Here is a 23,410-nt window from a genome sequence, read left to right as displayed (position 1 = left end):
TGAGCAGAGGGTGATCGGTGCCTCTTTTAGTGAGGAAGGGGTTAATAAGGCCTTAGGTCAGTGGCTGCTCTTACGAGCAGAGGCTCACCCCAGAGGAGAAGGAGCAGCAGCTCTGTGCTGGGTCATGGGGACTTCCTCTCCTTGAGCAAGAGCAGCTCCAAACGTGTCTTCCAAAACCCAAAGCCTTGAGTAGCTGCCCACCCCCGCCCTCCTTTTTACCTGGGCCAGGCCAACCTTTTGTTTTCTAAAGCACTAACCAGTAGCTGCAGTTAGAATTTTCTAGCAATTCATGGGAAAAATTCTATAGGTAAGAAGGAACAAAAGAAAAGAAGCCTAACCCCCAATAAATAGATAAATATGTAACAACAGTAAATATCTAACAGTAAATAAATATCTAATAGATAAATATCAAACAACAGTAAACATCTAACAACAGATAAATATCTAATAATATATAAATATCTAACAGTAAATATCTAACAGTAGTAATGTCTTGCACAGTTGGCTATCATGCAAAGACGAATCCTGATTATTACAAACAGTTCTTTAGGCACAGAAGAGGAATAATTTAAAACATATTTTTATCTGCATCAGTCTCTGTATTTTCAGTTGTTTCAGGAGCAGAACCCTTAACTCTGGAGCAGTGAATCCAAGGTCCTTTGCCAGCAACTTTGACTGAGGTGAGGGTGGTCGGCAGGACGTGGAATGGTCCTCTCCACTTGGCTTGTAGAGGATCACTGTCCCACCACTTCACATAGACCCAGTGTCCAGGCTGGAAGGGATGTGCAGGTGTGTCCAGTCCTATGGGTCTGGATAGCAGGATGTAATTCTGGAGCTTCTGCAACATGGAACCTAAAGCCATTAGATATCTCTGTAAATCCAGTTTCCCCTCCATGTGAATTTAACATGGAACACATGGAATCTGATATGGCTGCCTGTTGTAATGCAATGGGGGTTTTTCCCTTTGTGGCAACTTCACCAGCCTGACCGGGTTGTGGCGTGGCTAATAATAATAATAATGATAATAATAATAATAATAAGCGGGATGGGAATGATGGTGTGCCTGTGATATCCTTTTAATCCATCTGTGAACATGTGATCTGAGAGGCTGCATCCAAAGACCAGGGGGAGGGATATACACAGGGATACCCGAGGGCAAATGTCCAAAGACAAATGAGAATTAGGGACGTGCCTAGGCATGCCTGACATGTCCTTACAAATCCCATGGTTTTAGGCTAAAGCCTCTGCATCTGCAGGGCAGGGACCAGACCTAATGTCTAAGGCCTTGCTTTTTAACAGCCTGCCTCCCAAGGTCTTAAATTTGTGCTTTCTTTATAGGGAATTTGGGCTAAATCCCAGTCCATCTCAGCCAAATCGACTACCACAGGAAGGGGCTGGATCCAGCTCTGGGGATTGCTCAGGCAGTGATTCCTGCCGGGATGAGAGAGGGTCACGGTGTCACCCTGTCCCTGTCCCCATCCCGCAGGATGGACCTGGCTGGAGCCCATGGAGAGGGGGAGCTGCTCTGGAATTCCACCTGATCCTGCCTCAAACTTGCTCCATCCATCCAACTGATCCTGCTCTGGAACACCTCCCTGATCCCACTTCATCCATCCCACACCAATCCTGTTCCATCCACTCCACGTAATCCCGCCCCACCCATCCTGTCCCAATCCCTCTCTGGAATTCCAACCAATCCTGCCCCATCCATCTCACACAAATCCTGCCCCATCCACCCTGCACCAATCCTACCCCATCCATCCCACCTGATCCCGCTCCAGAATCCAGCTGTGATCCCACTCCACAATTCCATCTGATCCTGCCCTGGACCCCTGGTCTGATCCAGAATCCCTCCCTGATCCCAATCAGTCCAATCCTGCCCCGATCCCTCTCTGGAATCCCACCCTCATCCCGCTCCATACCTGTGGTCAAGCTGTTGTTCCCACATCATTTCCTGCAGAAAGAGAAGATCCATGAGATTCTAGCACTGATCACACACCAGGATTAACCCCAGGATCCATCCTGAGATCTGCACAGAGGGGATCCAGAGCTGGATCCACCACTGGTACTCACTGGCTGCCATGCTGTATTCATTCCTGTCCCTCCTCCCTGTGGAGAAACAGAAGGATCAGCGTTGGTGGCACAGGATTCCCAGAACAGTGCCAGGTGGATCCGTGCCCCTTCCCGGCCCCCATCCCGTGCGTTACCGGATTGGTGCTTCCAGACAACGAATCCAATGAGGACAATGAGGATGATGATGGCAACGATGATGGACACAGCGACCACCACGGTGAGATTCCTGCCAGCTGTCGGCTCTGAGAAATGTGGGATGGTGAGGAGGGGGAGGGGAATCCCCATTTGGGCATTCCAAATTCCCAATTCCCACATTCCACATTCCCAGCCTCACCCCAAGCGTAGATCCCAGGCTCCAACATTCCGGGATGCTCCACCCGGCACCGGTACTGCTCCCGCTCCTCCGGCCGCGCCTCGATCCTGGCCCAGGTGTGGAAGGTGCCATCGCTGTTGGGAACGATCCCGCCCCACTCCGTCTCCTGATCCCAGATTTCATCCCCCTTCATCCAGTTGACTGTGATGGAGCTGGGGTAGAATCCGTACGCGTGGCAGGACAAGATCAGCGTCCCGTGTTCCTCTTTTCCAGACACATGGACATCAGGGGGCTCTGGAATGGGATAACGGTGAGAGACATCCATGGAATTCCATGGGAATGGGATGAGGGTGAGATCTGCCCATGGAATTCCATGGGAATGGGATGGGGGTGAGATCTGCCCCTGGAATTCCCACTGGAATGGGATGGGGGCGAGATCTGCCCATGGAATTCCCCCTAGAATGGGATGAGGGAGAGATCTGCCAATGGAATTCAATGGGAACGTGATGGGGGTGAGACCTGCCCATGGAATTGTCATAGTGCCTGGTTTTATATTGTGTTAATTGGTTTGTACTTAGTTCTACAATGGTTCACTCCTATGTTACACCCCTAGTTTGATATGTTTTGGATTCTCCCCTTCCTGCCTCTACCTATGTCCATCATCCCCGAACCCCTCCTATATTCCAGATTCTTCCCTGCTCGTCACCCTAGCCCCAACCCACATGGCTGTCAATCCCCCTTGGCCCCTCCTATCTTTCCAGCATGTTCTGTATCAGTCATCCCCTTCTTGGTACATGATTCGATGTTGCATTATAGTCTCCGCCTATGTTTCCCTCTATTGGTTGTATGTAAACTTAGTCCCGCCTTATGTTACACCCCTAAGCTGTAGTGATTGGTTGCTGTATTGTACCCTACCATGGGGGAGGGCCCCTATTTAAGTTGCTGCAAGTCTGTGTTCCCTGCCTTCTGTGGTTCCTCCTCCATGACCGTGGTTGGTTCTCTATCCCTCTCCAATAAATCCTATCCTGGAATTACAAAAGGACTCTCCTGTGGTCTTTTCCTTCCCTTGGACCGGTATCATCGCAGCAAGAGCTTGGAGCTCTACCTTTATCTCGGGTTCCCAGGATCCTGGGAAAAGGCCACTCTCGGCACAGGCTCGTCTTAGAGCTAGCAGGGCGACCCTAGCTTGAGTGGGCAAAGGGGAACTGTGTCAGAATTCTATGGGATGAGGATGAGACCTGCCCATGGAATTCCATGCGAATGGGACGGGGGTGAGACCTGCCCATGCAATTCCCACTAGAATAGAACGGGGGCAAGATCTGCACATGGAATTCTCACAGGAATTACCATGTTCCCAAGTTCTCCATTCCCAAATCCCACATTCCCACAGGAATTCTGCTCCCACCTTTGTGGTCCAGCTCCTTCTGCCCATATCCGACGTATTTCTGCAGCCATTCTGGACATTCGTGCTCCAGGGTATTCGTCAAACTCTTAGCATAATTTTCATGTTCCCAGTACCTCCTGGTGACCTCAGCAGCGCTGTTGGCCGTCACAAATCTCCTAGATCCCAGGTCAAAGGAGATGAAATCTTGCCCATCGTAGCCACTCCGGTAGGATCCACGGACGCTCCCGTCGGACAGGAGGTCACAGCCGGTAACTCGCAACAATGTGTGGAGACCTGCGGGGATTGTACCCACAGAGACCCATGGAATTGTCTCCTATCCCCACAGAGCTCCATTCCAACACTAAGGAGCCCCAGAGTCTGATGGAGACCCACAGAGCCTCCTCTCAGCCCCAAGGATCCACATCCCAGCCCATGGATCACAAGATATCCCATACCATCTTAATAGATGTATCCCCATCTCAGCCCCTTTGGCACCCTGTGAATCCACAGCCAAATCCCATAAATCTCATCCCAGCCCCACAGATCCCATCCCAGCCCCACAGATCCCCCCCACTCACCCCTGCTCTGGTTGTATCGGTCCTGCAGTGTCTCCAGGTTCCCAGCAGTCACGTGCTGGCCCCTCTCATAGAACTCGGTCTGGCTATCCCAATATTCCGGCTCGGCTCCATCCTTCATCCACTGTGTCAGTGGCTCCATCCGGCCCCGCTCGCTGTCATAGCGTGTGAAGGGGATCCCATCCAGGTACCCCATGGACATGAACTGGGGGATCCCCGGGCTGGGCTCCGACACCCCCACAGACAGGAAGCGCAGGGAGTGGAGAACTGGAGGGACACGGAGATTTGGGGGGGTGAGGGGGTCATGGATTAATGAAAGAGGAACTGGGAGAGCCGGGAATGGGGTGCATGGGGCCCCAGTGTCCAGCAATGGGGGCTCAGGGGACTCCCTGTGCCAAGGAAAGGGAGATACAAGAACTGGGAGAGGTGGGATGGGGTTCCAGGGTATCCCTGTGCCCAGGAAAGGGGGATACAAAGTTTAGGAGAGATGGGATGGGGGTTGCAGGAGATCCCTGTGCCCAGGAAAGGGGGTCCAGGGGTCCCCAGCCAAGGAAAAAGGGGTCACAAGGTGGGGAGACCTGGGACAGCTGGAATGGGGAGCTCAGGGGTCCTTTGTGCAGAGGGAAAGGAGGCCTGGGGGGCGGAGAAAAGTAGGAATCAATGTCCAGGGGGTCTCAGGGTCAAGGAAAGGGGGAGTCTGGAAATAGGAAAGGCAGGATGGATGGGAAAGGGGGTGCAGGGGGGATTGGTACTGGATAAGGAAAGGCAGGGGGCACCAGTGCTCAGGATTAAAAATTCAGGGATGCCCAGAGCCCAGAATCCCCCCGGGACCCTCCACGACCCCCCAGGGCCCCCCCCGACTCCCTGGGACCTACCACAGGACAAGCAGGGTGTGGAGAACTGGGGGGACGCAGAGACTGGGGGGGCAGGAAGCGGAATGTGGAGAGCCGGGAAGGGTCCAAGGTCAAGGAAGGGACTGGGAGAGGAGGGATCGGGGATCCAGGATGTCCCTGTGCCCAGGAAAGTGGTCCAGGGGTCCCGGGTGTTGCGGGAAAGCGGGGTCTGGGAGCTGGGAAAGGCAGGAATGGGGGTTCAGGGGGTCCCTGGGTCACGGGAAAGGGGGGTCTGGGGATGGGAGAGGCGAGCGGATCCCGGAGGCGCAGCCTGGGAGACGGGAAAGAGACCGAGGGAGAGCGGTGGAGGAGGGGATGCGGGAAAGGGGGAATTCCAGGGAGTTCATCTGGATCCCACTGGATCCCCGCTGCGACCTCCCCTGAGACCCCTGGGACGCCGGGGACCTCTTGGACTCCGTTTCGGGAAGCGGCGGGAGTGGAAAACGGGGAGGACACGGAAAGCTGGGAGATCCGGGGGGGTCCAAAGGTCAAGGAAAAATGCGGATCTGCGGTCTGGGAAAAGCGGGATGCCGGAAAAGGAGGAGCAGGGGGGTCCCAAGGCCGGAAATGGAGATTCAGGGGTGTCTCTGTGCCCAGGAATGGGGGTTCAGGGTGGTCCCGGTGCCAGATAAGGGACTACAGGGGGGTCCTGGTGCCCGGAAATTGGTGCTCAACGGAGTCCCCGTGCCCAGAAATGGGGGTACAGGGGATCCTAGCGCCGGGGAAGGGCTTGGGGGGGGGGTCACAGGACCCAAAATGGGCTATGGAGGGGTTTCCCGTACCCGGGAATGAAGGTTTGGGGGGTCCCGGTGCCCGATATGGGAAGTTCAGGGGGGTTCCCGGTCCGCGATTCGGGGTTCAAAGGGATCCTGATCCTCAGCAATGGAGTTTCAGCGGGGTCCCGGTGCCAGATGAGGGAGTACAGGGGGTTCCTGGTGCTGGGGAATGGGATGGGGGGGTCACAGGACCCAAAATGGGGATACCTGTGGGAGGGTGTACAGAGTGGTCGCGATTTCAGGCGGCCCACTCACCTCTCGTCGCGCCCCCCGGATCCCAGAGGAGCCCCAGGAGCCCCAAGAGCAGCCCCAGACCCAGCGCTGGAGCCATCGCTCTGCTCCGCTGCGGGCCCGTACCCAGCACTGGCCCCGCCCCCAGAGCCGCCTCCGGCCACGCCATTGGCGCCGATATTTCCTGTCCACCAATGGTGGTTCGATGTCTCAGTGACGTCACCGTCGCCGGGTAGACCGCGGTCTCTCCGGTTCGGACGCGGAAGCGAAAGAGACCGAGCGAGCGCGGTGGGGGGAGGGGACGTCGGAATTCCACAGAATCCCTCTGGATCCCTCTGGATCCCTCTGATCCCCCGGAGCCCTCTGAGAACCACCTGGGACCCCCTTAAGAAAATGCCGGGTAAGCCGTTTCGGATCCTTGTTATTAAAAATGTATAAATTGAGACCCAAAGCAAAATTGGATTAAATGATCTGCTGTTACTGTCAGAGACAAAAAATAATTTATTGGGGAAGGATTTAATGATAGCATTGGATTTGAAAATTGAAGTATCCCGAGGGCAACTTAAAATTTATGCCTTCACCAAAAGGATGAGGAAAAAATATGTCCTGAGGGGTAGCACACCCCTGGGGAAATAGGGAAGTTAAAAATGAAACCCAACAAAGTGAAAATCACTGATCCCGATTTACCTATCCGAGTTTGTCAATATCCAATATCATTAGAAGGGAGCCCGGGCCTTAAGCCTGTCATAGAAAACCTTTTGCCACAAGGGGCTTTGGAACCATGCATGTCCCCACATAATACTCCTATTCTGCCTGTCAGAAAGACAGACGGGAATTACAGATTGGTACAGGATTTGAGGGCTATAAATCAGCGAACTGTTACCAAATTTCCTGTAGTAGTGTAATAAACGAGGCCAGAACTTTTGGCCCAAAGTCACCCGGTCTTTTAAAACAGAGTCACTTTCTTGTAAACTTTCTTGTAAAAGAGGCACTCGTTTATTAAAATGAGCTGTAGAAAACGGAGGACCCGAGATAAGCTCGAGTCCCCTCGCAGCAAGCCGGAAAACGATACAAATGTGTCGAACCCGACACAGCGGGCACTCCCTCGGAACGAACTCCTCAGGAGAGCAACCGGCAGGAGTCTGACAGCCCCTTTTATACCCCCCTCCTTGGGTCCAGGATTGGTGGGGTTTGGATCCCCGTGATAATTGGTCCGTTTTGGGGGCTTTTATTGGTCCTTATCACGGTTCATTCCTGCCCAACCATTCTCTCGGGGCGTCGAGTGACTGGACTGCTCCTTCCACCAATCTCATCTCGCAGCGCTGATGTCACTGCGCTGGCCTCACGCTCGAGATGTTACCACGGCCCTCAGGAACGACCCCCACGCCATCCTGGACCACTTTAAACGTTTAACAAACATTAACTTATTGTAACATTTCAACTAACTTGAAACACAACTTCTTCATAAAATCGCCACAGAACAACACTTAACTTAGAAAATTAACAACCTTAACTTGTAACACACTAACTAAATTTTACCCATAACAATGAGGAATCACAAGGGGAAGGCTGCATTGAGAAGGAGCTACAACCTGAAGAAACCAGCAATGACCAGGTAACATCCCGAGGGGAAGCTTGCATCGAGCAGGTGCTGTCCCCCACTGAAACCAGCCTGTATCAAGAAGAGTCCCATGAGGAAGCGTGCACTGGGCAGGAAGAAGAAGAGGATGAGGGGGATGGAGTGAGCGTCATCAAGCTCTGTGAGGACTAAGAAGAGAGAGAGCACAGATGGGCAGGTGTCTTGGCGTGGCTGTATGATGTCTATATCCCCAAATCGTCTGTTCTGTTGGTGTTGAATATTAAATTCTGCAACTTTAAGACTGGTTCCAGGAATGAACGGAGGGGGGAGAAGAAGTGCACAATTTGTTATCAGAGACTGCACAGGCTCCCCCACATTCCTGCTCACAGACTGTGTTGTCTGCAGTGGACAGCGAGAGAGAGCTCTCCTTTGCTCTTGATTAGTTTTTCTGGCTCGATGAGGCAGAGAAGCCCCCTGGATTGTTTTTTTCCCTTTTTCTGTTTTCCTGGAACTGTTTGAACCTGCTCTGGACTGAAAATCCAGGGGAGCACTGGGAGCTCACACCTGTGTCCCACCAGGCCTGGCCTGGGCCGTGGCATTTCCCAGCACAGGAGGGACTGAGAACAGACTGAGTGAGCCGGGCAGCCCAGGGAAAGAAATCTTCTAAATCTGTCATCTCTTGGGAACAGCGAGGGGTTTTGCTGTTTGATATTGTTCATTGTTGTGCTGGGAGGTGTGTTGCCTGTTGAAGAAACAGTTTTCTTTTTTTCCACTTCTCTCCAACTTTTTTTCTTTTTTTCCCGAGGGACCTCATTCAGAGGTTTCCTCCCAAATTTGTCCTAAACCAGGACACATCCATGCTCATTGGGCAAACAAGGCTGTTTCCACTCCTCGGTAATCAGTACAGGTGTATTTCACTGGGAAAGATAGGTTGAAAGGATAGAAGGCAATCTTCCCACAAATTCCCCCTTTTTTATTTAATTAAAATAAATTGACATGATGACACATTCACATATTTCACCTCAGACTAACAGTTATACAATTGTTTGGGCAACACATCACAATAAGGACATATACTTGAAATCTCAGTTCTCAAATATCACAAGTAGTTTGCCTAGCTTTACTTCATGATTGTTTCTTTCAGCAAGTTCTTATATAAGAAATAATTGTCTGCATGCTGTAGATTGATTAGACATTTACCTTTCCCCAGAGCCAAGAGTCTTATTATTTTTCTCCTCACATATAACCAATTTATTCCATTTTCATTACCCAAAGTGAAAGTTTACAGCAGCATTAACAACCACATCCAATTAATTCTGATTGATTCTTCATTCTTTTCTCATTGATTGTTAGCTTTCTTTTTTAATTTACTTTGGTTTAGTTTGGCTTTTAGCAGTACAGAACATCAACCTAAGGATTCTCTTAGCTCTGAAATGCCTTTGTGAATTAAGCTTGATACATTACCCAGATTCTCACAGTACATACTATTAAAGCTCAAGAAGCAGAAAGCTGCAATTCATAAACACAATATACATGTTTCAGCATCAAATAGACACATTGCATTCAACAGCAGAACCACCATCTCCAGCTTTTCCTGTGTCTTGTTCCTTTAATTACTTCACTTTTTCCTTCTTCAGCTTAGTTGCTTTTGTAAAGTTATTTTAGCTAACTGCTGTGCAGGAGTTACATATTGGAACTCGGCTCTTAATTCAGCTTTTTGGGGGACACAGAGGCAGCTCTAGCAGGCTCTACTTCAGGGACAGGCACATTCTCAAGCTGAACTTCATTCTTCTCTTGCTCCCCATTAACTTCAATTTCTAGCTCTGATTCTTCTTCTACCTCCTGCTCTGTTTTCTATTCTTTTAGAGTCTCATAGAGCAATCTCCAGGTGGCAGTCAAATTTGCAGCTGCCTTGTCCCCTTTGCATACTGCATCCCACGGTCTTTCCCCAACTTCTTTCCATACTCTAACACTACAGGAAGTGCTTTCATCAACCTTAATAACATATTTTTTTCCCCCAAGTGTTTTTTAATACACATAAAACAGTCTGTTGCCAGTGGCTCATCTGGATAACCATCCCTTCAGGTGTCACAGTCAATCAGGTTCAGACCAGCGGCTTCCCCCACTGCTCTCAGCTTCCCTGGGCTCCGTCTCTGGCTGTACCTCACCCTACAGCCCAAGTCCAACCACGTTGGCATCACCATTATGTAGTAATTATGTTGAGACGGACTGGACTGATACCACCATCAATCCTTTATTAAAAACTTTACATTCCTTCTTTCTGTGGACTTCTCTCAGCCAACCCTAACTCCTTCCCTCAAAGGCAGCTCCACACAGCTCTGACTCCTTCTCTCCTCTCTGCAAGTTTCCTTCTTCCTTCTACATCACTGGCTAAACCCCAGCCTGTCCCTTATCTGGCCACCTAACCCTGTCTGTCACAACAACTTCTTACCTTATCTGTCCCTGGCACAACCCCATGTCCCTTCTCTCCTCACAGCACAGCCAGCAGACTCCACCCCAAACTGCAGCAGATCCTCAGTCTCAAGCTCCAACTGTGACTGTGACTAGTGGCCAGCTAGCCCACTCTTTTATAAAACACCCATCCCCATTGGGCAGGCAAGGCTGTTTCTACCTCTCAGTAATCAGTACAGGTGTAATTCATTGGGAAACATTGCTTTCTGCATTATCCTTTCAACCTATCTTCCCACACTTATTCTGTAAGGCTTCTCTTATTTCCTATAGTTATGGTCACCATCATCTCATGGTCGTGGTCACCTCACAGTCACCTCATGGTCACAATCGTCTCACAGCCATGGTTGTGTCATGATCATCTCATGGTCTTGATCACCACATAGCCATGGTGTGTTGTGGTCATCTCGTGGTCACCTCTTGGTCAAGATGTGTCATGGTCACAGTCATGATCATCTCATGGCCTCCAGCATTTCATGGCCGTGGTGGTGTCATGGCAATCTCGTGGTCATCTCATTGTCACCATCATCTTGTGGTCATCTCATGGTCACGGCCATCTCATGGTCATGGTCATTTCCTGATCACCATCATCTTATGCTCACGGTCATCTCACTGTAATGGTCACCTCATGATCATGTCACTGTCACCTCATGGTCATCTCATGGCCACGACCACATCAGGGTCACCCCAAGGCCATGGCTGTGCCACAGCCAACCCATGGTCATCTCTTGGTCCAAATCATCTCTTGGTCAGGGTTGTGGTTGTGTCATGGTCATATCATGGCCATGGTCACTCTCATCCCATGGCCATCTTGTACTTGTGTCATGGCCATGGTCATGGCCAGGGAACTTCTCCAAGCCCCAGTTTTGGAACACTCAAGGACCATTGGGGGCAACGATGCCTGGCCTGACCCCTCTCCCATCCCACTGCCCTTCCAGGAGCCTGACATGGCCAAACCTGTCAGGGCTTGGCCTGCCCTGACCCCGGGCTGGTGTCAGTGAAATGGCTAAATAAATAATAAAGGGACAGGAATGACTAAAGGGCTAGAAACTGAAAGTGTAAGGAGAAATAAAAAGGGTGCACAAAGGCCCCTTTAGAAGACCCTAAAATGGGGTTGAGCAGACACTGATACAGACTATGAAGGAATGTTCTAGAAAGCTTCCAGCCAATCACAGACCCTTGTGCAGTCTCTATTTGCATGGTTATGCCCAGTAGTTCCCATAATCCTTTTCTTCTCCTCTACTGCTCGCCATAGTGTGACTGGATGTTGTCTGTCTTGGCTCCTCAGTGTCCAGGGTTGTTACCTGCTGTGGGGCCGGTTCCCAGCCCGTCCCTTCCAGGATGGACTGCTACACAGACTCTCCTGGGGACACATGGGATATGGGACATGGAGCAGGAAACAAAACCTGGGGGATGGAATTGGGTGTGGCTGAGAAGCCCTCATTTTGCTCCTGGTGTCCCCATCCCAGTCCTGGTGTCCCCATTTATGTGTCCCCATCCCAGTCCTGGTGTCCTCACATTGATCCTGGTGTCCCCATTCCCATGAATGTGTCCCCCACCCTAGTCCTGGTCTTCCCATCCTGCTCCTGGTGTCCCCGTCCCAATTCCTGCTGTCCCCATTCCCATTCCTGCTGTTCCCATCTCTGTCCCTTGCTGTCCCTATCCCATCCTGGTGTCTCAATCCCTGTGTCCCCATCCCTGTCCCCAGTGTCCTTATCCCTGTCCCCAGTGTCCCTATTCCCACTCCTGGCTCCCAGTGAGGAACTGTCGGCCACTGGAGGAGGGAACCCGGATTTATTGCCCCAAGAAGGATTTATTGCCCAAAGTAGGATAATTTCACACCAGAAAAAAAGCATTGGGAATATTTGTAATTCTTAGCTTTAAAACACTAGAAAATGGGAAATGTATCTGTTAGCAAAAGCTGTGGGTGGATGGGAACAGTGGGATGAGCTCTGCTGGCATCTCCTGGTTTCCTGGGAAGAGGGAAGGGGCCGGATCCAGCTCCATGGATCGCTCAGGCAATGATTTCTGTCGGGATGAGAGAGGGTCACGGTGTCACCCTCTCCATGTCCCCATCCCACAGGATGGACCTGGCTGGAGCCCATGGAGAGTGGGAGCTGTTTCAGAATCCCACCTCATCCCGCCCCAATCTTGCTCCATCCATCCCACGCGATCCCGTCCCATTCATTCTGCCCTAATCCCACTCTGGAATTCCACCCAATCCCTCTCCATCCATCCCACACCTACTCCATCCATCCATCCATCCATCCATCCATCCATCCATCCATCCATCCACCCCAACTCACCCTGCTCCATCCAACCTGCACCAATCCTGCCCCATCCATCCCACCTGATCCCACTCCAGAATCCAGCCCCGATTCCACTCCACAATTCCATCTGATCCTGCTCTGGACCCCTGCATTGATCCAGAATCCCTCCCTGATCCCAGTCTGTCCATCCTACCCCGATTCTCCTCTGGAATCCCACCCTGATCCCATTGTGTACCTGCACTCAAGGCGTTGGTTCCCACGTCATTTCCTGCAGAAAGAGAAGATCCATGAGATTCCAGCACAGATCCAGTTAATCCACTGGGAATAACTCCAGGATCCATCCTGGGATCCAAACAGAGAGGATTCAGAGCTGGATCCACCACTGGTACTCACCGGCTGCCATGTTGCATCCATTCCTGTCCCTCCTCCCTGTGGAAAAACAGTGGGATCGGCGTTGGTGGCACAGGATTCCCAGAACAGTGCCAGGTGGATCCATGCCCCTTCCCGGCCCCCATCCCGTGTGTTACCAGATTGGCGCTTCCAGATGACAAATCCAATGAGGGCAATGAAGATGATGATGGCAGCGATGGACACAGCGACCACCACAGTGAGATTCCTGCCAGATGTTGGCTCTGAAAAATGTGGGATGGTGAGGAGGGGGAGGGGAATCCCCATTTGGGAATTCCAAATTCCCACATTCCATATTCCCAGCCTCACCCCAAGCGTAGATCCCGGGTTCTGACATTCCGGGATGCTCCACCCGGCACCGGTACTGCTCCCGCTCCTCCGGCCGCGCCTCAATCCTGGCCCAGGTGTGGAAGGTGCCGTCGCTGTTGGGAACGATCCCGCCCCACTCCGTCTCCTGATCCCAGATTTCATCCCCCTTCATCCAGTTGACTGCGATGGAGCTGGGGTAGAATCCGTACGCGTGGCAGGACAAGATCAGCGTCCCGTGTTCCTCTTTTCCAGACACATGGACATCAGGGGGCTCTGGAATGGGATAATGGTGAGAGACATGCATGGAATTCGATTGAGTCCATGGGTGAGATCTGCCCCTGGAATTCCCACTGGAATTGGATGGGGGTGAGACCTGCCCATGGAATTTCCACTGGAATAGGATGGGGTGAGATCAGCCCGTGGAATTCCCACCGGAATTATCACGTTCCCAAGTCCTCCATTCCCAAATCCCACATGAATTCTGCTCCCACCTTTGCGGTCCAGCTCCTTCTGTCCATATTTGATGTATTTCTGGAGCCACTCTGGGCATTCATGCTCCAGGTAATTCGCCTGCCTCTCAACCTCGTTCGTTTCACTTTCCCAGTACCTCCTGCTGATCTCAGCAGCGCTGTCGGCCGCCACGAATCTCCTGGATCCCAGGTCAAAGGAAATGAGTTCCCGCCCATCGTAGCCATTCCGGAAGGACCCACGCACGCTCCCATCAGATAGGAGCTCACAGCCAAAAAGCCATTGTATGGTGTGGAGACCTGGGGGAATTGTACCCACAGAGTCCCAGTCCCACAGAGCCCCATTCCAGCCCTATGGAGCCCCAGAGTCTGATGGGGACCCACAGAGCCTCATCCCAGCCCCATGGATCCACATCCCAACCCATGGATCACAAGATATCCCATACCAGCCTAATGGATCCCCATCTCAGCCCCTTGGTGCCTTGTGAATCCACATCCAAGCCTCATAAATCCCATTCCAGCCCTATGGATCCCCATCTTAGCCTCATGGAAACCCACCCCAGCCCCATGGATGCCACCCCAACCCCACAGATCCTATCCCAGCCCCACAGATCCCCCCCACTCACCCCTGCTCTGGTTGTACCGGTCCCGCAGTATATCCAGGTTCCTGGCATCCATGTTCTGGTTCCCCACGCAGATCTGGGTCTCCCTATCCCAATATCCCGGCCCGACTCTATCCTTTATCCACTGCGTCAGCGGCTCCATCCGGCCCCGCTCGCTGTCATAGCGCACGAAGGGGATCCCATCCAGGTACCCAATCATCATGAACTGAGGGATCCCTGGGCTGGGCTCTGACACCGCCACATCCAAGTAATACAGGGAGTGAAGAACTGGGGGGACACAGAGATTTGAGGGGATTGAGGGGGTCATGGATCAATGAAAGGGTAACTGGGAGAGACGGGAAGGGGGTGCATGGGGTCCCAGAGTCCAGGAATGGTGGCTCAGGGGACTCCCACTATCAAGGAAAGGGGGATACAAGGACTGTGAGAGGTGGGATGGGAGTTCCAGGGGATTCCTGTGCCCTGGAAACGGGGCTCAGGAGTCCCCGGTGTTGAGGGAAAGGGGGGGTTTCGGAGATGGGAAAGGCAGGAATGGGGGTCCAGGGGGTCCCTGGTTCAGGGGAATGGGGAATCTGGGGCTGGGAGAGGCGAGCGGATCTTGGAGGCGCAGCCTGGGAGACAGGAAAGACACCGAGGAAGTGCGGTGGGGGAGGGGACGGAAGGAAAGGCCGAATTCCAGGGAGTTCATCTGGATCTTATTGGATTCGCGCTGCGAATCCCCTGAGACCCCTGGGGCGGCCGGGACCCTCTGGGACCCCGTTTCAAATAGCGGCGGGAGTGGAAAACGGGGGAGACACGAAAGTTGGGAGGTCCGAGGCAAAGGTGAAGGGCGAGACTGAGGTCTGGGAAAGGGGGATGGCGGAAAAGGAGGTGCAGGGTGTCCCAGGCCTTGAAATGGAGATTCAGGGGTGTCCCAGTGCCCAGGAATGGGGGTTCAGGGCGGTCCCGGTGCCTGATGAGGGGGTTCAGGGCGGTCCCGGTGCCGGGGAAGGGGGAGTCACAAAACCCAAAATGTGGCTATGGGAGGTTCCCGAGTCCAGGAATGAAGTTTTACGGTTTAGCCCGGAAATGGAAGTTCAGAGCGGTCGCGGTTTTAGGGGTCCCACTCACCTTTCGTCGCTCCCCCCGGGTCCCAGAGGAGCCCCAGGAGCCCCAAAAGCGGCCCCAGACCCAGCGCTGGAGCCATCGCGCTGCTCCGCTGCGGGCACGCCCGGCTCCGCCCGGCTCCCCCCGCCCGGCTCCCCCCGTCCGGCTCCCCCCGGCTCCCCCCGCCCGGCTCCCCCCGCCCGGCTCCCCCCGGCTCCCCTCGGCTCCCCCCGCCCGGCTTCGCCCCAGCACTGGCCCCGCCCCCAGGGCGGCCTCCGGCCCCGCCATTGGCGCCGCATGTTCCTGTCCGCCAATGGCAGCAGTATCTCTCAGTGACGTCATCAGTCGCCGGGTAGATCCCGGTCTCGCAGGTTGGGGCGCAGAAGCGACAGAGACCGAGAGAGCGCGGTGGGGAGAGGGGTCGGCGGAATCCCAGAGAATTCCTCTGGATCCCTCTGATCCCCGCTGCGACCTCCGGCGGCCCTTTGAGAACTATCTGCAACTCCCTGAAACCCTCCTTAAGAAAGCTCTGGGAGTGGAGAACTGGAGGGACACGGAAATTTGAGAGATCCAGGGGTACAAAGGTGAAGGAAAAGGGAGGGTCCGGGGTCTGGGAAGGGCGAAATGCCCGAGAAGGGGGTGCAGGGGGTCCCAGTAGACGTGACGGGGATCCAGGAGGGGGTCCCAGTATCGAATAATGGGGTGCAGGGGGTGTCCTCATGCCCAGTAATGGGGGTTCAGGGGGTCCCAGGATCAAGGAAAGGGGGTTGAGGGCAATGGGGGGGTCCAGAGGGTCCCTGTGCCCAGGAAAGGGGGGGCACGGGTTGAGGAAAATAGAGAGTGGGGGCTGGGAAAGGCAGGAATGGGGGTCCAGGGGCTCCCGGAGTCGAGGAAAAGGGGGACTGGGGTCTCCGAGAGGGAGAGGGTCGGGAAAGGGGTGCGGGGGGACATTGGTGCTGGATGAAGGGGTTCAGTTGGGTGCCGGTGCTGGATAAGGGGATACAGGGGGTTCTGGTGCGCGGGAATTGGGGGTTCAGGGGAGTTCCGGTCCTGAATATGGGGGTTCAGGGGGTCCCGGAACTGGGGAAGGTGGTCTCAGTTCCTCCGAAATGAAGATTCAGGGAAGTTCCCGTGCCCAGAAATGGGATTTTCTAGGAGTTCCCATGCCGGTAACTCGGGGTTCAGGGGGTCCCGGTTCCCAGGAAATGGGGTTTCGGGGGGGTTTCCGTGCACGAGAATGGGGCTTCAGGGGGTTCCACGTTCCAGGTAAGGGGGTTCAGGGTATTTTTCGACTGGGCAAGGGGGTACAGGGGGTCTCGGTGCCCCGAAATGAACGTTCAAGGGGGTCTCTGTGCCCAGGAAGGGGAGTTCGTCCGGAATTGGAAGTGCAGGGGGGTCCCTGTTCCCAGCAACGGGGTTTCAGGGGGGTCCCGGTGCAGGGGGCGGTCACCGGTCCCCGGGCGGATCCCGAAGCCGCAGCTCGGGAGACGCGAAAGTGATCGGGGAACGCGAGGAGAGGGAGGAGACAGAGGAAACCCTGGGAATTCCTCTGAATCCCCTCCGGGACCTCCCAGGACCCCCCGCAGGACGAGCAGAGGGTGGAGAACTGGGGTGGACGCAGAGACTGGGGGGTCTGGGGGCGTTCAAGAGTCAGGAGCAGAACTGGTAGATTCAGGAAGGTTCCAAGGTTCAAGGAAAGGACTGGGAGAGGCGGGATGGGGGCTCCAGCGGGTCACTGTGCCCAGGAAAGGGGTCCAGGGGTCCTCGGTTTTGAGAAAAGTGGAGTTTGAGAGCTGGGAAAGGCAGGAATGGGGGTCCAGGGGGTCCCTGAGTCACGGGAAAGAGGGAGCTGGGGCTGGGAGAGGCGGGCGGATCCCGGGGACACAGGATGGGCGAAGGGAAATCGAGACGGGAGGAAAGGGGAATTCCAGGGAATTCATCTGTTCCCACTGGATCTCCTCTGAGATCCCCTGGGACCCCCCGGGACCCCGGGGGACCCTCTGAAACGCCCTTCCAGGAAGCGCCGGGAATGGAGAACTGGGGAGACGCAGAAATTTTGGAGATCTGGGGGTCCAAAAGCCGAGGAAGAGGGCGCATCTGGGGTCTGGGAAGGGCAGCATGGCCGGGAATGGGAGTGCAGGGGTGTCTCAGAGCACTGACGGGGGTGCGGGGGAATCCCAGTCTCGGATAAGGGGGTGCAGGGGAAAGGAGTACGGGGCTGTCCCCGTGCCAAAAATGGGGGTTCAGGGGTTCCCGTTGTGGTAATTGATAAAAGATTCGTGTTAATCACAAAAGTCTTGGGGTTCGTATAAACCAGAATACTAAGGTCTGAAGTGAAGCATGGACGCTAGATAAAGGAAAATATATGATTAAATCGTTCTGTTTTAAATCACCATGTTACGTTATGTTGTGTTGTGTTATGTTTCCCAGATAAGTTATATCTGCTGCCAGCTTGCAAAATCACACTTTTGGATAGTCCTTCCTGCCTTTGTTTGATCACTGCTGCCTATCTCAAGGACCAGACTTCCAGATTTCCCTGGTGGTTGTCTACAAAGACCAGATGTTTATCTGTGAGACTGACTATCGCCCAGAGGCTTTGTGAGTTTGGATACAGATGTTTATTCGACCACCACTGCTTACTTGGCAAAATTATGACAGAAAAAAACCCAAAATTAATGATTATAATGAGAAACCATAGTATAAGAAGAGGCTGTAAACCAAGGTTGGATGGAGCGTGGAGTGGGCGGTGACCCCTCACGTTCCCCAGCGCTGCTTGATCTGTCTATATCAAATAAAGCAATCTAAATTTTGCTGAATATCGAGACTTTTGTCTCTCATTTATAACAATTGGGAGGTGAGAGGAGTGATGGGATCTGGGGAGATCCAGACCATTGCCAGATCGTGGTCAGCTCATGTTCATCACGTGGTCACTCATGGTCATCTTATGGTCATCTCCCAATCACCATCATCTCATGCTCATGGTCGCCTCATGGCCAGGATCATGTTATGGTCATGGGCATGCCGTGGTCATCTCTTGGTCACAATACCTCATGCCCATGGTCATCTCACAGTCATCATCATGTCATGGTCACAGTCATGGACATTTCTTGATCACCTCATGGCCATGGTTGTGTCATGGTCATCTCATGGTCACTACATGATCCTGGGCACCACATGGCTGTGTCATCATCATCTCATGGTCACAGTCCTCTCATAGTCATGGCCGTCTCTTGGTCATCTCACAGTCACAGTCATGTCATCATCACAGTCATGGTCATTTATTTCCTGATATCCATCATCTCATCTTCATGGTCAACTCTCAGTAATGGTCACCTCATGGTCATGGTCATCTCATGGTCATGGTCATCTCCTTATCGCCATCATCTCATGGTCATGGTCATCCTGTGGCCACAATTATTTCATAGCAGTGGTCATATTGTGGTCACCTCATGGTCATCTCCTGATCCCCATCATCTCATGTCCATTGTCGTCTCACTGTAATAGTCATCTCAGGATGATGGTTGTGTCATGGTCATCTCATGGTCATGGTCATCTCATGGCCATAGTTCTGTCATGGTCATCTCATATCAGGGGTCGAGGGTGGTCCCCAACAATCCTTTTTAGGCTTTGCGGATATCAGGGCAGAAGTGGCAAAAATTAAAGAAGAACGGAACAACAACCACAACTCAGAAACATAAAAAAATTTATTAATAATGAAAGTAAATGTGGGATGAGGCCCAAAAATCCAAATACAACAACTGAGAGGACAAGGTCACTTTAGGAGCCTGGGGTTGAAGACAAAGATACAGGGAGGTCCAAGGTGTAAATATGGGGTAAGGGAGGGGGTAGAGTTCGGTCCAATGGGGAAAGGGGAAAGTGGGGCAGAGGTGGAGTAAGGGCAGGTAGGATCCAATGGGGTAGGTTGGGTGGAACATTGCATCAGCTGAGGGCCAATGGGGATACAAGGAAGGGAGAACAGTCTGGAACTGGGAGAGGTGATAATTAACTGGGAAATGAGGGTTAGGAATATGCATGAGGTATTAACATAGGCAATCCCATAACTCTTCATAACATTCTTCTGAGGTCACCACAACTTAAACAAATGCCTCCCAAAGTTTAGGGTTGGGATATAATTTTTCTTTGGTGATGGTTGCCTGTCCTGGGATACTGGTTAGGCTGACTCCCACATCTCCCCCTTTCTGTTTAACTGTAAAAATAGAACTGAAAGATTTTTGTAAAACTCTGTAAAAACATCCTAACAGACAAGGAACAACTCACAGTATAATGAAAACACTTATGAAGATAAGTAACCCCGTATTCATTATAGACAACACCTACCCCTTGATTTCCCAACTTTTAAAGAGTCCATCAAACCAGTCTTTGTCATCATAAATTCTTAACTTTTTGACTCCCATCTTTGAGGACTTGAATACTTTTGTGTATAGACTCACTATGGTCTGAAAGGTTCATGCAGCACATGCCTTCGAGGTCTTGGCATCCGTGTGCCAACAGCAAGAAATCTATGGCAGCTCTGTTTTGTAACGTTGTGTGTCTTAGGCTGTCAACATCTGTTAAAAGGTCATTTAGAGATAGAAGTAGCATTGGTTTATTTACATAACCAACATCCTAATTTTCCTAATTGCGTTATTGCTTGTGCAGCACCTACCCACGGTACAAAAGCAGAGGCAACAATCCTCTGTCCTCTATTCCAAAATTCTATTTCACTGGTACAGTCGAATTGGAACTGATGTGCAAAGCGGTTTATTTCCCTATTTTTGTCATTGCCAATTAGTGTTGTGACATTGGGAGTTAGTAAAGCAAGCCTACCAAGGCTACATGGGCTGCCTTTAATACGAGATGGAATGGCAGGCCATGCTCTGTCCCCACAAATAAGAAACGTGCCTGGTGGTAATTGCAAAGGGGCATCGATTTAGATGGATGTCATGAGGTATAATTGCACCATAGGCTCTCATTTTTATACCTTGGATGGTGGGGAGTGCTGTTCACAGCACTGGTTCATCTGGTTTTACAATTTGGGGCTTAGCACCATTAGATGTTACCAATTGAACTCTTTTTCTATAATGAAAGGTAAAGCAGTAATCCATTCGAGCTGAGCCAAACAGTTCCAATTCTTGAGCCTCTAATGGTGCATGTGGAAGGCTGCGAGGCCACGAATCTCAAAAATCTACAGGATTGTATTTCAGCTTACCAATGGGACTGTTCCTTTGCATATTACAGATGGCCTTTTTATTTACTGGCCACTCATCTATTGCCAGACATACCAGCCATGTTGAAGAGGGGTTATTTGGGGTGGGAACAGATAATCATAAAGTCTCCTGGTGTGTTATGTTCGCTAAAGACTTGCTGTTAGGAGTTGTGAGTACTGGAATTTTCTGGTGGGTTGTCCTTTATTGGCTGTAGGTAAGGTTTGATGGTTTTGGCTGGTATCCACCGAGGTCCTCTATCTGTGGAGACACAACTGTATCCCTTCCCCCAATTATTAATTGAAATGGTCCTAAAATTTGATTTGTTTCAGGCTCTTTTACTAACACTGGTGGTCATCAGCATCATCAGCTTGTGGATTTCTGTTACAGCACGAGGCTGGCTCATGCTCCAGTGCAAGTTTTTTTGATGGCAGCCTGGGGAAATTGCCTTTAAAAGAAAACTGTTTAGCCGGGGGTTCGTTTTGACCAGGAACTGCGTATCTCCCTTTTCTCTGTGGACAGTCTTTTCAGAAATGCAAAGCATGTGGGTTGGTACTGTGATTGTGGGCTTTAAAAGGAAACTGCACAGCCACCAGGGCTTTTGCAACTCCTTGCCCCATGGCCTGGGCCTGTCCTGCTGCCACATTCATCCCGAGACGATTGCACGCCTCGATCATCTGGAGGATCATTGGTGGTGTTTCTCGTGGCAGGGTGTGCAACACCTTTGGACACTCAGTTACCATGAGCTACTGCCAATGTCTCTAACAGCTTGTTCCTGGTCCTAGTATCAGGGATTTGTTTTTCCAATGCTTGTTTTAACTGGTCTATAAATTCCATGTATGTCTCTCCTGGCTCTTGCCTAATATTAGTATACTCTGAGTTAGGATTGCTGCCATCTGCTACATGGACCAATGCTTTTAACAAAAATTTTTAACTTCATTGAATACTTGCCTGGGGACTGCTGCTGCTTGCTCCTCAGGTTGGCTAAATTGTCCTTCCCCGGTTAGGTGGCCCATCATTTATGTTGTGTCATTCAAACATAACTGAAATTTAACCCAAACTTTACTGAAACAAGCCCGCATTGGCTGCCTGTCACTGCAGTGTCACTGTTGATGTGTCCCTTGACCCAGTCAGCTCTCTGATCATGTGGTGTCCACGCATCTCCCCAGCCCATCACTGCCTCACACACGAGGTGACCACCACCCCACTCTCTGGCCATCTGACCAGCAGCTGAGCCCTTCCCAGAGTGCCTCTTGGTGGATAAAAGTGAACATAGTGAACAGGATTTAACAAAAATAGAAGAGGCCCTTATTCTCTAAGGCGTTCCTTATTTCCTACAGTTATGGTCATCACCATTACCTCATGGTCATGGTCACCTAATGGTCACCTCACAGTCACCTCATGGTCACAATCATCTCGCAGCCATGGTTGTGTCATGATCATCTCATGGTCACCTCTAGGTCAAGATCCTGTTATGGTCATCTCACAGCCTTCAGTATTTCATGGCCATAGTGGTGTCAAGGTCATCTTGTGGTCATCTCATGGTCACGGCCATCTTGTGGTCATGGTCCTTTCCTGATCACCATCATCTTATGCTTGTGGTCATCTCACTGTAATGGTCATCTCATGATCATGTCATGGTCACCTCATGGTCATCTCATGGCCACGACCACATCAGGGTCACCTCAAAGCCATGGTTTTGCCATGGCCAACCCATGGTCATCTCTTGGTCCAAATCATGTCATGGTCAGGGTTGTGGTTGTGTCATGGTCACTCTCATCTTACGGCCATCTCGTGCCCATGTCATGGCCAGGGAACTTCTCCAAGATCCTGAGCCCCAATTTTGGGACACTCAAGGACCTTTGGGCACAATGAGGCCTGGCCTGACCCCTCCCCCCATCCCACTGCCCCTCCAGGAGCCCAACGTGGCCAAACCTTCCTGGGGACACCTCGGACATGGGACACAGACTGGGAAATGAATCCTGAGGGATGGAGCTGGGTGTGGTCGGCAAGTCCCAATTCTAGTCCTGCTGACCCCATCCTGCTCCTGCTGTCCCCATTCCACTCCTGGTGTCCCCATTCCCATTCCTGCTGTTCCCATCTCTGCCCCTGCTGTCCTTATCCCACTCTGCAGTCCCCAACCCTGCCCCTAGTGTCCCCATCCTTATCCCCAGTGTCCCCATTCCTGGCTCCCAGAGAGGAACTGCCAGGCACTGGAGGAAGGAACCTGGATTTATTGCCCCAAGCAGGATTTATTGCCTCAAAGCAGGATAATTTCACACCAGAACTGAAGTATTGTGAATATTTGTGGTTCTTGGATTTAAAATACTGGAAAATCAGAAATGGATCCATTAGCAAAAGCTGTGAGTGTCTGGGAGCAGCAGGATGAGCTGTGCTGGCAGCTCTTGGTTTCCTGGGAAGAGGGAAGGGGCCAGATCCAGCTCCATGAATCACTCAGGCGGTGATTCCTGCTGGGATGAGAAAATCTTCCAGGTCACTGCTGGCTCTGCAGGAAAATCCAATGCAAACAGTCAAGTCAGATGCCTGAAGGATTTTCTGACCTGTGCCACAACAGGTGCCTTCTGTGAGGTCAGTGTCCCGTGAGGAGGGAACATGTCCTGGAAATGTCACGGAATGTCAGTGGAGAATGGAGGCACTGGCAGCTCGTGGCAGCCCTGGCAGGGACTGTCACTGATCTGTGTCCTCGGGGGTGACCCTGACAGGGGCCTCTGAGCTGGGACAGCAGCGCAGGA

The 23,410-nt window shown here is 52.0% G+C and overlaps 2 protein-coding genes and 2 long non-coding RNA genes across 7 annotated transcripts; 2 read left to right on the top strand and 2 right to left on the bottom strand.

The window, feature by feature from the left end:
• Positions 1 to 377: 377 nt before the first annotated feature.
• Positions 378 to 6,422, bottom strand: LOC148218000 (class I histocompatibility antigen, F10 alpha chain-like). Of its 2 annotated transcripts, none has more exons than XM_088158098.1 (8): positions 6,270 to 6,422; positions 4,349 to 4,612; positions 3,792 to 4,064; positions 2,408 to 2,680; positions 2,208 to 2,315; positions 2,074 to 2,109; positions 1,923 to 1,954; positions 378 to 852 (listed from the first exon to the last, which is right to left on the bottom strand). In XM_088158098.1, exons 1-7 carry the CDS (start codon positions 6,412 to 6,414, stop codon positions 1,929 to 1,931), a joined length of 1,125 nt encoding a protein of 374 aa, XP_088014224.1. In that variant the 5' UTR covers positions 6,415 to 6,422; the 3' UTR covers positions 378 to 852; positions 1,923 to 1,928. The 2 variants fall into 2 exon arrangements, with proteins under 2 accessions (XP_088014224.1, XP_088014225.1); XM_088158099.1 differs by having other exon boundaries at positions 378 to 838.
• Positions 6,423 to 6,492: 70 nt separating this feature from the next.
• On the top strand, positions 6,493 to 8,831 carry LOC148217999 (uncharacterized). Its single transcript, XR_015800610.1, has 2 exons — positions 6,493 to 6,645; positions 7,798 to 8,831. It is a non-coding gene; the product is annotated as an uncharacterized LOC148217999 (long non-coding RNA).
• A 3,241-nt stretch (positions 8,832 to 12,072) lies between these two features.
• LOC148217998 (class I histocompatibility antigen, F10 alpha chain-like) lies at positions 12,073 to 15,629 on the bottom strand. 3 transcript variants are annotated; one of them, XM_088158104.1, is made up of 8 exons: positions 15,478 to 15,629; positions 14,374 to 14,637; positions 13,888 to 13,929; positions 13,281 to 13,553; positions 13,091 to 13,195; positions 12,957 to 12,992; positions 12,799 to 12,831; positions 12,073 to 12,321 (listed from the first exon to the last, which is right to left on the bottom strand). In XM_088158104.1, the coding sequence occupies exons 1-8, from the start codon at positions 15,551 to 15,553 to the stop codon at positions 12,308 to 12,310; spliced, it is 843 nt and encodes a 280-aa protein (XP_088014230.1). In that variant the 5' UTR covers positions 15,554 to 15,629; the 3' UTR covers positions 12,073 to 12,307. The 3 variants fall into 3 exon arrangements, with proteins under 3 accessions (XP_088014230.1, XP_088014228.1, XP_088014231.1); XM_088158102.1 differs by having other exon boundaries at positions 13,772 to 14,047; positions 15,478 to 15,628; XM_088158105.1 differs by lacking the exon at positions 13,888 to 13,929 and having other exon boundaries at positions 15,478 to 15,628.
• Positions 15,630 to 15,730: 101 nt separating this feature from the next.
• Positions 15,731 to 18,269, top strand: LOC148217997 (uncharacterized). The gene is made up of 2 exons (XR_015800608.1): positions 15,731 to 16,037; positions 17,884 to 18,269. It is a non-coding gene; the product is annotated as an uncharacterized LOC148217997 (long non-coding RNA).
• Positions 18,270 to 23,410: the final 5,141 nt, after the last annotated feature.

The sequence above is a fragment of the Sturnus vulgaris genome, unplaced genomic scaffold, assembly GCF_052056855.1.
Source record: "Sturnus vulgaris isolate bStuVul1 unplaced genomic scaffold, bStuVul1.hap1 Scaffold_195, whole genome shotgun sequence".
Classification (NCBI taxonomy): domain Eukaryota; kingdom Metazoa; phylum Chordata; class Aves; order Passeriformes; family Sturnidae; genus Sturnus; species Sturnus vulgaris.
The sequence above is the reverse complement of the archived record's forward strand: the minus strand, read 5'-3'. Positions and strand labels throughout refer to the sequence as shown.

Bases quoted from the DNA above. Each gene is read 5' to 3' on its own strand.
- LOC148217998 (XM_088158102.1), bottom strand. From the start codon at position 15,553: ATGGCTCCAGCGCTGGGTCTGGGGCCGCTTTTGGGGCTCCTGGGGCTC. The intron at 14,638-15,477 runs GTGAGTGGGACC...GTGTCCCCCCAG, and splicing joins CCCGGGGGGAGCGACGAAAG to TTCTTCACTCCCTGTATTAC. The intron at 14,048-14,373 runs GTGAGTGGGGGG...CAATTCCCCCAG, and splicing joins CCGGTACAACCAGAGCAGGG to GTCTCCACACCATACAATGG.
- LOC148218000 (XM_088158098.1), bottom strand. From the start codon at position 6,414: ATGGCGTGGCCGGAGGCGGCTCTGGGGGCGGGGCCAGTGCTGGGTACG. The intron at 4,065-4,348 runs GTGAGTGGGGGG...CAATCCCCGCAG, and splicing joins CCGATACAACCAGAGCAGGG to GTCTCCACACATTGTTGCGA. The intron at 2,681-3,791 runs GTGGGAGCAGAA...ATCCCATTCCAG, and splicing joins GAAGGAGCTGGACCACAAAG to AGCCCCCTGATGTCCATGTG.